The following is a 12377-nucleotide window of genomic DNA, read 5'->3' on the forward strand; positions in this document are numbered from 1 at the left end:
TTGTGTTATTACCTAGTGGTATTATTATTGTGTGTTTAACCTAGGTATATTGTGTGTATTAACCTAGGGTAATTATTGTTGTGTTTAACCCTAGTGGTATTATATTGTTGTGTTATTAACCCTAGTGTTATTATATTGTTGTGTTATTAACCCTAGTGGTATTATATTGTGTTTAACCCTAGTGTTATTATATTATATTGTTGTGTTTAACCCTAGTGTTATTATATTATATTGTTGTGTTATTAACCCTAGTGGTATTATATTGTTGTGTTTAACCCTAGTGTTATTATATTATATTGTTGTGTTTAACCCTAGTGTTATTATATTGTTGTGTTTAACCCTAGTGGTATTATATTGTTGTGTTATTAACCCTAGTGTTATTATATTGTTGTGTTTAACCCTAGTGTTGTTATATTGTTGTGTTTAACCCTAGTGGTATTATATTGTTGTGTTTAACCCTAGTGTTATTATATTGTTGTGTTATTAACCCTAGTGTTATTATATTGTTGTGTTTAACCCTAGTGGTATTATAATGTTGTGTTTAACCCTAGTGGTATTATATTGTTGTGTTTAACCCTAGTGTTATTATATTGTTGTGTTATTAACCCTAGTGGTATTATAATGTTGTGTTTAACCCTAGTGGTATTATATTGTTGTGTTTTTAACCCTAGTGTTATTATATTGTTGTGTTATTAACCCTAGTGGTATTATAATGTTGTGTTTAACCCTAGTGGTATTATAATGTTGTGTTTAACCCTAGTGTTATTATATTGTTGTGTTTAACCCTAGTGGTATTATATTGTTGTGTTATTAACCCTAGTGGTATTATATTGTTGTGTTATTAACCCTAGTGGTATTATATTGTTGTGTTATTAACCCTAGTGGTATTATATTGTTGTGTTATTAACCCTAGTGGTATTATAATGTTGTGTTTAACCCTAGTGTTATTATATTGTTGTGTTATTAACCCTAGTGGTATTATATTGTTGTGTTATTAACCCTAGTGGTATTTTCTCCATCTTCTTTGTGTCTCTAGTAACCAACGGCAACAACAGCCACTCCCCCACGGCGTTGAACGGAGCGCCTTCGCCACCGAATGGCTTCAGCAACGGCCCTAGCTCCTCCTGCTCTTCCTCGCTGGCCAATAAGCAACTCCCTCCGGCGTGTGGCGCCAGGCAGCTTAGCAAGCTGAAACGTTTCCTCACCACGCTGCAGCAGTTCGGCAACGACATCTCGCCCGAGATCGGAGAACGCGTCCGCACGCTGGTGCTGGGGCTGGTGGTGAGTCCCCCCCCCACTATCTCCTCCCCCTCCACGTTCAGATAAACACTATCTCCTCCCCCTCCACGTTCAGATAAACACTATCTCCTCTCCCTCCATGTTCAGATAAACACTATCTCCTCCCCCTCCCACGTTCAGATAAAACACTATCTCCTCCCCCTCCACGTTTCAGATAAACACCTATCTCCTCTCCTCCACGTTCAGATAAACACTATCTCCTCCCCCTCCACGTTCAGATAAACACTATCTCCTCCCCCTCCACGTTCAGATAAACACTATCTCCTCCCCCTCCAACGTTCAGATAAACACTATCTCCTCCCCTCACGTTCAGATAAACACTATCTCCTCCCCTCCACGTTCAGATTAAACACTATCTCCTCCCCCTCCACGTTCAGATAAACACTATCTCCTCCCCTCCACGTTCAGATAAACACTATCTCCTCTCCTCCACGTTCAGATAAACACTATCTCCTCCCCCTCCACGTTCAGATAAACACTATCTCTCCCCTCCACGTTCAGATAAACACTATCTCCTCTCCCTCCATGTTCAGATAAACACTATCTCCTCCCCTCATGTTCAGATAACACTATCTCCTCCCCCTCCACGTTCAGAGAACACTATCTCCTCCCCTCCACGTTCAGATAACACTATCTCCTCCCCCTCCCGTTCAGATAAACACTATCTCCTCCCCCTCCACGTTCAGATAAACACTATCTCCTCCCCCTCCACGTTCATAAACACTATCTCCTCCCCCTCCACGTTCAGATAAACACTATCTCCTCCCCCTCCACGTTCAGATAAACACTATCTCCTCCCCCTCCACGTTCAGATAAACACTATCTCCTCCCCCTCCACGTTCAGATAAACACTATCTCCTCCCCCTCCACGTTCAGATAAACACTATCTCCTCTCCCTCCACGTTCAGATAAACACTATCTCCTCCCCCTCCATGTTCAGATAAACACTATCTCCTCCCCCTCCACGTTCAGATAAACACTATCTCCTCTCCCTCCACGTTCAGATAAACACTATCTCCTCTCCCTCCACGTTCAGATAAACACTATCTCCTCCCCCTCCATGTTCAGATAAACACTATCTCCTCCCCCTCCATGTTCAGATAAACACTATCTCCTCCTCCTCCATGTTCAGATTAACACTATTTCCTCTCCCTCCATGTTCAGATTAACACTATCTCCTCAACCTCCATGTTCAGATTAACACTATCTCCTCTCCCTCCACGTTGAGATAAACACTATCTCCTCCCCCTCCATGTTCAGATTAACACTATCTCCTCTCCCTCCATGTTCAGATGAACACTATCTCCTCTCCCTCCACGATCAGATAAACACTATCTCCTCTCCCTCCATGTTCAGATAAACACTATCTCCTCTCCCTCCACGTTCAGATAAACACTATCTCCTCTCCCTCCATGTTCAGATAAACACTATCTCCTCACCCTCCATGTTCAGATAAACACTATCTCTTCACCCTCTATGTTCAGATAAACACTATCTCATCACCCTCCATGTTCAGATAAACACTATCTCCTCCCCCTCCATGTTCAGATAAACACTATCTCCTCTCCCTCCATGTTCAGATAAACACTATCTCCTCACCCTCCATGTTCAGATAAACACTATCTCCTCCCCCTCCATGTTCAGATAAACACTATCTCCTCTCCCTCCATGTTGAGATTAAAAACAGGTGTGGATGGATGCTGTGATACATACATTACATGTCGCTGTTATCTAGAGACACAGTTGTCTGTATGGTAAAAGACTGGGATGTGATGGCACCCTGTACCCTTTTGACCAGAGCGCTGTAGTCTTCTGGTGTTAGTGGTGGTAACACACACACTGTATTGAACAGAAGAGATGTCTGAACTAGCTCTGCCTGCCAGTCCTTAGACTTTCACTGTGTCTCTCCATATGTCTTCCATTAAACTAAAATCATTCAATCCCTGGCAGGACATGGTTAGCTTCCAATAACTTATTATCACATAATGTATTCCATATGTATTCAGGTCTCTCTCTCTCTCTCTCTCTCTCTCTCTCTCTCTCTCTCTCTCTCTCTCTCTCTCTCTCTCTCTCTCTCTCTCTCTCTCTTTTTCTCTGACCCAGAATTCAACGTTATCCATAGAGGAATTCCACTCCAAGTTACAAGAAGCGACCAACTTCCCTCTCCGCCCTTTTGTCATCCCGTTCCTGAAGGTAAGTAGTATCGCACAAGGAGGGAGGACACAGCCAGTCCGCAGATCTGGAAACCATTTAACCAGACGCAGTCTGTTTTTCATTCCTTCATTCCTTGGATGGAAGAAAGCCTAGAAGCATTAAACCTCATTTCATTTCATGGATTTTAAGTGGAAATACGATTTGACCTAACTTAACCCCCCAGTGAAATATCATGAGTCTAGTTGAGGGGAGGTCTGGACTGGTCTGACCCCCCTGTCTGTCCCTGTTCACTCTATTCTAGTCTACTGGGCATCTATTGTTATAATGTATCCCAAATGACACCTTATTACCTACTTTAGTGCACTACTTTTGGTACCCTATTCCATATGGGTCCTGGTCAAAAGTAGTGCACTAAGTAGGGAATAAGGTGCCATTTGGGACGCAGTGTTTGCTTCGTTGTTGCTTTTCTCCATGAGACACATGAACAGATGTAGCCCTGTCCCTCTGTATGCATCCAATAATGATTTGACGTCAGGTACAGATTTTACAGATTTTATTTTACCTTTATTTAACTGGGCAAGTCAGTTCAGAACAAATTCCTATTTACAATGATGGCCTACCAGTGACAGTGGGTTAACTGCCTTGTTCAGGGGGAAGAACAACAGATTTTTAACCTTGTCAGCTCAGAGATTCGATCTGGCAACCTTCCGGTTACTAGTCCAACGCTCTAACCACTAGGCTATTTCATGTAATGGACGTACACTCCACAGAGCTGGGCTTTACGGTAGAGTGGCCAGAAACAAATAAGCAAACACGTTTGGTGTTTGCCAAAAGGCATGTGGGAGACTCCCCAAACATATGGAATAAGGTACTCTGGTCAGATGAGACTAAAATGTAGCTTTTTGGCCATCAAGAAAATGATCTTTTCAGTCTTCTGAGTGGGAATAGGCTTTGTCATGCCTTCTTCACGACTGTCTTGGTGTGTTGCCCCGTCGATGAGAATGGGGGCGTGCTCGGTCTTCCCTATAGGCTGTCTCGTCGTTGTCGGGGATCAGGCCTACCACTGTTGTGTCGTCGGCAAACTTAATGATGGTGTCGGAGTCGTGCCTGGCCATGTTGTTACCTACCCTTACCACCTGGGGGCGGCCCATCAGGAAGTCCAGGATCCAGTTGCAGAGGGAGGTGTTTAGTCCCAGGGTCCTTAGCTTAGTGATGAGCTTTGAGGGCACTATGGTGTTGAACGCTGAGCTGTAGTCAATGAACAGCATTCTCACATAGGTGTTCCTTTTGTCCAGGTGGGAAAGGGCAGTGTGGAGTGCAATAGAGATTGCGTCATCTGTGTATATGTTGGGGTGGTATGCAAATTGGAGTGGGTCTAGGGTTTCTGGGATAAGGTTGTTGATGTGAGCCATGACCAGCCTTTCAAAGCACTTCATGGCTACAGACGAATGCTCGCAGTACACGTCCTGGTAATCCGTCTGGCCCTACAGCCTTGTTAATGTTGACCTGTTTAAAGGTCTTGCTCACATCGACTATGGAGAGCGTGATCACACAGTCGTCCGAAACATGCTCTCATCAATCAAATGTATTTATAAATTCATCCATTCTTCATGTGTTGCTTGCTTCGAAGCGAGCATAGAAGTAATTTGCTCGTCTGGTAGGCTCGAGTTAAATTGTATTTACACTGGGTTGTATTTACAATGTAATTTGTGTTCCACTGGTTGTCCTTTTCTGATGACAAAGGGCCACAAATCTTGCTGCTGTGACTTCACACTGCGGTATTTCGCCTAACAGATATGGGAGTTTATCAATGTTTGATTTGTTTTCAAATTCTTTGTGGGTCTGTGGGAAATATGTGTCTCTAATGTGGTCATATATTTAACAGGAGATTAGAAAGTGCAGCTCAGTTTCCACCTCATTGTGTGGACAGCGGGCAAATAGCCTGTCATCTCTCGAGAGTCAGGTCTGCTTACGGTGGCCTGTACAATCTGAAGATAGTCAAGGATTTTCCTCTCCCCCTCTCTCTCTCTCGCTCTCTCTCTCTCTCTCTCTCTCTCTCTCTCTCTCTCTCTCTCTTTCTCCCCATCTCCCTCTCCACCAACTATCTCTCTCTCGCTCTCCCTCTCTATAAATTATCTCTCTCTTCACTCTCTCTCATCTCTCCACTCCCTGCCATATGGTTGCTGTATCATTGAGTCAGTAGGGAGTGTTGGAAATGAACACGTTTTTCTCTCTCTCTCTCCGTCTACGGGGCATTTAATGCCAGAGACCATATGGAAGGGAGTGGTGAGTGGGAACGGGGGCTTTTATAGGTGCCTGCTAGAGACGGAAGAGACCTGAGAGCAGCTGCAACAATCTGCATTAGGTTGGCTGGGGGTTTTCATCAGGCTAATGTCACCCGGCAACCATCTCCTTCTCCCTTCAATCCCCTGCTTGGAAGAGAGAGATAGAGGGAGAAAGGGAGAGAGAGACGGGAGAGAGAGAGAGGGGAGAGAGAGAGGGGAGGGAGAGAGAGAGGGGAGAGAGAGAGAGAGAGAGAGAGAGAGAGAGAGAGAGAGAGAGAGAGAGAGGGGGGGGAGAGAGAAAAGAGTGTAGCCTACGATGTGATGTGTTGTTTTAATGGCTGCCAGCACCGGAAGGTCTTTGTTATTGACATTAGTCGTCATCGTATTTGTCTGTTCCAGAATCAGAACATTCATTTTTGTTCTTAATTCACACCTCTATACTCCGAGTCGGGATTCATGTCATAAAAAGGAAGAGCCAACTTCGTCTTCGATTTTTGGAAATAACAAAACATGCCCGAGAAGCTGCATCGCTATTCAGTGTACATGTAACCAGGTCGAAAATCCCGACCGACGGTTCACAATGCAACCCACGTAGGAAAATAGAGCCCGCGAAAGAAAAACCTTGTGGCTCCAGGCTATTCGGCATGGGAGAGTCTGAACACGTAGCTTTGTGTAAGGAACACATCAGAGCCCTATGACACCCTATTCCCTACATAGTGCACTACTTTAGACCAGAGCCCTATGGCACCCTATTCCCTATATAGTGCACTACTTTAGACCAGAGCCCTATGGAACCCTATTCCCTATATAGTGCACTACTTTAGACCAGAGTCCTATGGAACCCTATTCCCTATATAGTGCACTACTTTAGACCAGAGCCCTATAGAACCCTATTCCCTATATAGTGCACTACTTTAGACCAGAGCCCTATGGCACCCTATTCCCTATATAGTGCACTACTTTAGACCAGAGCCCTATGGCACCCTATTCCCTATATAGTGCACTACTTTAGACCAGAGTGCTATAGCACCCTATTCCCTATATAGTGCACTACTTTAGACCAGAGCCCTATGCCACCCTATTCCCTATATAGTGCACTACTTTAGACCAGAGCCCTATGCCACCCTATTCCCTATATATAGTGCACTACTTTAGACCAGGATCTATATCCATTATCTTCCTATGGATTCTTTGCTTGTTAAAAAGGCATCACACATTTCCTCACTGTTACGATGACCTCCTATTAATGAAAACCCAGTTCAATGACGTCAAAGCAGTCAATTTTATATTTATTTTTGTTTTGTTTTGTTGGGTAATTACTATCATAAACTATGAAAGGCCCATTAAGCCGGGGAGAGAGAAGCACAGACAGCCTAGTGACTGACACTTGGTGTTGTGTCTTCCTGACTGTAGTCAATTACTGATGTAATAGTGGTCCATCAAAGCAGCTCACAATGGACTGAATATACAAGACAACTAGAAGCTGTAATAGAGAGAAAGAGGGCTGAGAGAGAGAGAGAGGGAGAGAGAGGGAGAGAGAGGGAGAGAGGGAGGAGAGAGAGAGAGAGGGAGAGAGAGGGAGAGAGAGAGAGGGAGAGAGGGAGGAGAGAGAGAGGGAGAGAGAGGGAGAGAGGGGAGAGAGACAGAGAGAGAGAGAGAAAGAGATGGAGGAAGAGAGAGAGATGAAGATAGTGGGGTGAGGAATGATGGAGCTGAGCGAGTGATGAGAAAGAAAGAAAGAAAGAAAGAAAGAAAGAAAGAAAGAAAGAGGACAAAGTAAAAACAAAAGGAGGAGAGATCCTGTCTAGGAGTCTACTCTCTTAGAGAGATCCTGTCTCTGACTCTACTCTCTTAGAGAGATCCTGTCTCTGAGTCTACTCTCTTAGAGAGATCCTGTCTCTGACTCTACTCTCTTAGAGAGATCCTGTCTCTGACTCTACTCTCTTAGAGAGATCCTGTCTCTGACTCTACTCTCTTAGAGAGATCCTGTCTCTGACTCTACTCTCTTAGAGAGATCCTGTCTCTGACTCTACTCTCTTAGAGAGATCCTGTCTCTGAGTCTACTCTCTTAGAGAGATCCTGTCTCTGACTCTACTCTCTTAGAGAGATCCTGTCTCTGACTCTACTCTCTTAGAGAGATCCTGTCTCTGAGTCTACTCTCTTAGAGAGATCCTGTCTCTGAGTCTACTCTCTTAGAGAGATCCTGTCTCTGAGTCTACTCTCTTAGAGAGATCCTGTCTCTGAGTCTACTCTCTTAGAGAGATCCTGTCTCTGAGTCTACTCTCTTAGAGAGATCCTGTCTAGGAGTCTACTCTCTTAGAGAGATCCTGTCTGACTCTACTCTCTTAAAGAGATCCTGTCTCTGAGTCTACTGTCTTAGAGAGATCCTGTCTCTGACTCTGCTCTCAGAGAGATCCTGTCTAGGAGTCTACTCTCTTAGAGAGATCCTGTCTGACTCTACTCTCTTAAAGAGATCCTGTCTCTGAGTCTACTCTCTCAGAGAGATCCTGTCTCTGACTCTACTCTCTCAGAGAGATCCTGTCTGACTCTAATCTCTCAGAGAGATCCTGTCTCTGAGTCTACTCTCTTAGAGAGATCCTGTCTAGGAGTCTACTCTCTTAGAGAGATCCTGTCTGACTCTAATCTCTCAGAGAGATCCTGTCTCTGAGTCTACTCTCTTAGAGAGATCCTGTCTAGGAGTCTACTCTCTTAGAGAGATCCTGTCTGACTCTACTCTCTTAGAGAGATCCTGTCTATGAGTCTACTCTCTTAGAGAGATCCTGTCTCTGAGTCTACTCTCTTAGAGAGATCCTGTCTCTGAGTCTACTCTCTTAGAGAGATCCTGTCTGACTCTACTCTCTTAAAGAGATCCTGTCTCTGACTCTACTCTCTTAGAGAGATCCTGTCTCTGAGTCTACGTGCTTAGAAAAAATGGTTCCAAAAGGGTTCTACAGCTGTCCCCATAGGAGAACCCTTTTGGGTTCCATGTAGAACCCTCTTTAAGTCCCCCAGAGTGTCTTTGGAGAAAGCAGCTCAGCCACATCTTTCTATCTCTCTTTCTCTCTCGCTCTCTCTCTTTCTCTCTCGCTCTCTCTTGCTCTCTCTCTCTATCTCTCTCGCTCGTACTCACTCTCTCTCTCACTTATTATCAGGGCAGGGTGAACATGAATACCAGCAAATTCTATGTGTAATGGTGGCAGTTAGTGGCACTCTGCTTCTCAGTGTACGTCCGAAATGGTACCCTATTCCCTATACAGTGCACTACTTTTGGCTAGAGTACTATAGTCCCTGGTCAAAGTAGTGCATTATATAGGGAATAGGGTGCCAAATGGAAAACAGCATGTGGTTTAATATTCTTGGTGAATCAGAGGGATCTCTGGGAGGACTAATGCATTATGGGTCACAGGAAATTTATCATTTAGGACTTGAGATAATCAGTATTAGAGTATTTTTAGGCTCTCACAGTGTAAACCTCTGGAGTGGAGCAAAGGCCCTCAAACTTCACAGTAGAGATGCTAATGGAATAAACTACAGCCTAGCATGTCACTACAACACAGATCACAGTAGAGATGCTAATGGATAAACTACAGCCTAGCATGTCACTACAACACAGATCACAGTAGAGATGCTAATGGATAAACTACAGCCTAGCATGTCACTACAACACAGATCACAGTAGAGATGCTAATGGATAAACTACAGCCTAGCATGTCACTACAACACAGATCACAGTAGAGATGCTAATGGATAAACTACAGCCTAGCATGTCACTACAACACAGATCACAGTAGAGATGCTAATGGGTAAACTACAGCTTAGCATGTCACTACAACACAGATCACAGTAGAGATGCTAATGGATAAACTACAGCCTAGCATGTCACTACAACACAGATCACAGTAGAGATGCTAATGGATAAACTACAGCCTAGCATGTCACTACAACACAGATCACAGTAGAGATGCTAATGGATAAACTACAGCCTAGCATGTCACTACAACACAGATCACAGTAGAGATGCTAATGGAATAAACTACAGCCTAGCATGTCACTACAACACACATCACAGTAGAGATGCTAATGGAATAAACTACAGCCTAGCATGTCACTACAACACAGATCACAGTAGAGATGCTAATGGATAAACTACAGCCTAGCATGTCACTACAACACATCACAGTAGAGATGCTAATGGATAAACTACAGCCTAGCATGTCACTACAACACAGATCACAGTAGAGATGCTAATGGAATAAACTACAGCCTAGCATGTCACTACAACACAGATCACAGTAGAGATGCTAATGGATAAACTACAGCCTAGCATGTCACTACAACACATCACAGTAGAGATGCTAATGGATAAACTACAGCCTAGCATGTCACTACAACACAGATCACAGTAGAGATGCTAATGGAATAAACTACAGCCTAGCATGTCACTACAACACATCACAGTAGAGATGCTAATGGATAAACTACATCTATGCCACTGAGGATAATGGTTTGGGTCCTCTCTTCAGATAGAGGATAATGGTTTGGGTCCTCTCTTCAGATAGAGGGTAATGGTTTGGGTCCTCTCTTCAGATAGAGGGTAATGGTTTTGGGTCCTCTCTTCAGATAGAGGGTAATGGTTTGGGTCCTCTCTTCAGATAGAGGATAATGGTTTGGGTCCTCTCTTCAGATAGAGGGTAATGGTTTGGGTCCTCTCTTCAGATAGAGGGTAATGGTTTGGGTCCTCTCTTCAGATAGAGGGTAATGGTTTGGGTCCTCTCTTCAGATAGAGGGTAATGGTTTGGGTCCTCTCTTCAGATAGAGGGTAATGGTTTGGTTCCTCTCTTCAGATAGAGGGTAATGGTTTGGGTCCTCTCTTCAGATAGAGGGTAATGGTTTGGTTCCTCTCTTCAGATAGAGGGTAATGGTTTGGGTCCTCTCTTCAGATAGAGGATAATGGTTTGGGTCCTCTCTTCAGATAGAGGGTAATGGTTTGGGTCCTCTCTTCAGATAGAGGGTAATGTTTGGGTCCTCTTCAGATGATGACAGATCTCTTACTGTATGTTTCAGCGACCCAGAGACCACATTTAGACAGCGCTAGATTTGAATCACTATTTCAAGATGTGGTATTGTTACGTGTGGTATATCAGAGGATGCCAGGTAATATACAGTTTTGTTTTCGTGTACTGTCTGTCAGTCAGTACCCAGCAGTTCCAGATCGTGACCGCTGTCTTCCCCCCTACAGGCCAACCTGCCTCTATTACAGCGGGAGCTGCTGCACTGTGCTCGTCTGGCCAAGCAGAACCCAGCTCAGTACCTGGCCCAACACGAACAGCTACTCCTCGACACCTGCTCCACCACCTCCCCCGTCGACTCCTCAGAACTACTCCTAGACCTCAACGACAACGGCAAGAGGAGAACACCTGACAGGTGAGGTTGATGTTGATGTCTGCTGGTTCTGGAGGAGAACACCTGACAGGTGAGGTTGGTGTCTGCTGGTTCTGGAGGAGAACACCTGACAGGTGAGGTTGATGTCTGCTGGCTCTGGAAGAGAACACCTGACAGGTGAGGTTGATGTCTGCTGGTTCTGGAGGAGAACACCTGACAGGTGAGGTTGATGTCTGCTGGCTCTGGAGGAGAACACCTGACAGTTGAGGTTGGTGTCGGCTGGTTCTGGAGGAGAACACCTGACAGGTGAGGTTGGTGTTGATGTCTGCTGGTTCTGGAGGAGAACACCTGACAGGTGAGGTTGGTGTTGGTGTCTGCTGGTTCTGGAGGAGAACACCTGACAGGTGAGGTTGATGTCTGCTGGTTCTGGAGGATAACACCTGACAGGTGAGGTTGGTGTCTGCTGGTTCTGGAGGAGAACACCTGACAGGTGAGGTTGGTGTTGATGTCTGCTGGTTCTGGAGGAGAACACCTGACAGGTGAGGTTGATGTCTGCTGGTTCTGGAGGGGAACACCTGACAGGTGAGGTTGGTGTTGATGTCTGCTGGTTCTGGAGGAGAACACCTGACAGGTGAGGTTGGTGTCTGCTGGTTCTGGAGGAGAACACCTGACAGGTGAGGTTGATGTCTGCTGGCTCTGGAGGAGAACACTTGACAGGTGAGGTTGATGTCTGCTGGCTCTGGAGGAGAACACCTGACAGGTGGGGTTGGTGTTGGTGTCTGCTGGTTCTGGAGGAGAACACCTGACAGGTAAGGTTGGTGTTGATGTCTGCTGGCTCTGGAGGAGAACACCTGACAGGTGAGGTTGATGTCTGCTGGTTCTGGAGGAGAACACCTGACAGGTGAGGTTGGGGTTGATGTCTGCTGGTTCTGGAGGAGAACACCTGACAGGTGAGGTTGATGTCTGCTGGCTCTGGAGGAGAACACCTGACAGGTGGGGTTGATGTCTGCTGGCTCTGGAAGAGAACACTTGACAGGTGAGGTTGATGTCTGCTGGTTCTGGAGGAGAACACATGACAGGTGAGGTTGATGTCTGCTGGCTCTGGAGGAGAACACTTGACAGGTGAGGTTGATGTCTGCTGGCTCTGGAGGAGAACACCTGACAGGTGGGGTTGGTGTTGGTGTCTGCTGGTTCTGGAGGAGAACACCTGACAGGTAAGGTTGGTGTTGATGTCTGCTGGCTCTGGAGGAGAACACC

General features: G+C 45.3%; 1 protein-coding gene across 1 annotated transcript in view; it reads left to right on the forward strand.

Annotated features, from left to right (window-relative positions):
- runx1t1 (RUNX1 partner transcriptional co-repressor 1) overlaps positions 1 to 12377 on the forward strand; it is a 157605-nt gene that overhangs the window by 97979 nt on the left and 47249 nt on the right. The window contains exons 3-5 of the mRNA XM_029734625.1: positions 1037 to 1281; positions 3403 to 3492; positions 10978 to 11162. Of these exons, the coding sequence (XP_029590485.1) occupies positions 1037 to 1281; positions 3403 to 3492; positions 10978 to 11162 (520 nt within the window). The remainder of the gene's footprint in view (positions 1 to 1036; positions 1282 to 3402; positions 3493 to 10977; positions 11163 to 12377) is intronic.

This window comes from Salmo trutta, chromosome 36 (assembly GCF_901001165.1).
Source record: "Salmo trutta chromosome 36, fSalTru1.1, whole genome shotgun sequence".
In the NCBI taxonomy this organism is placed as follows: Eukaryota; Metazoa; Chordata; class Actinopteri; order Salmoniformes; family Salmonidae; genus Salmo; species Salmo trutta.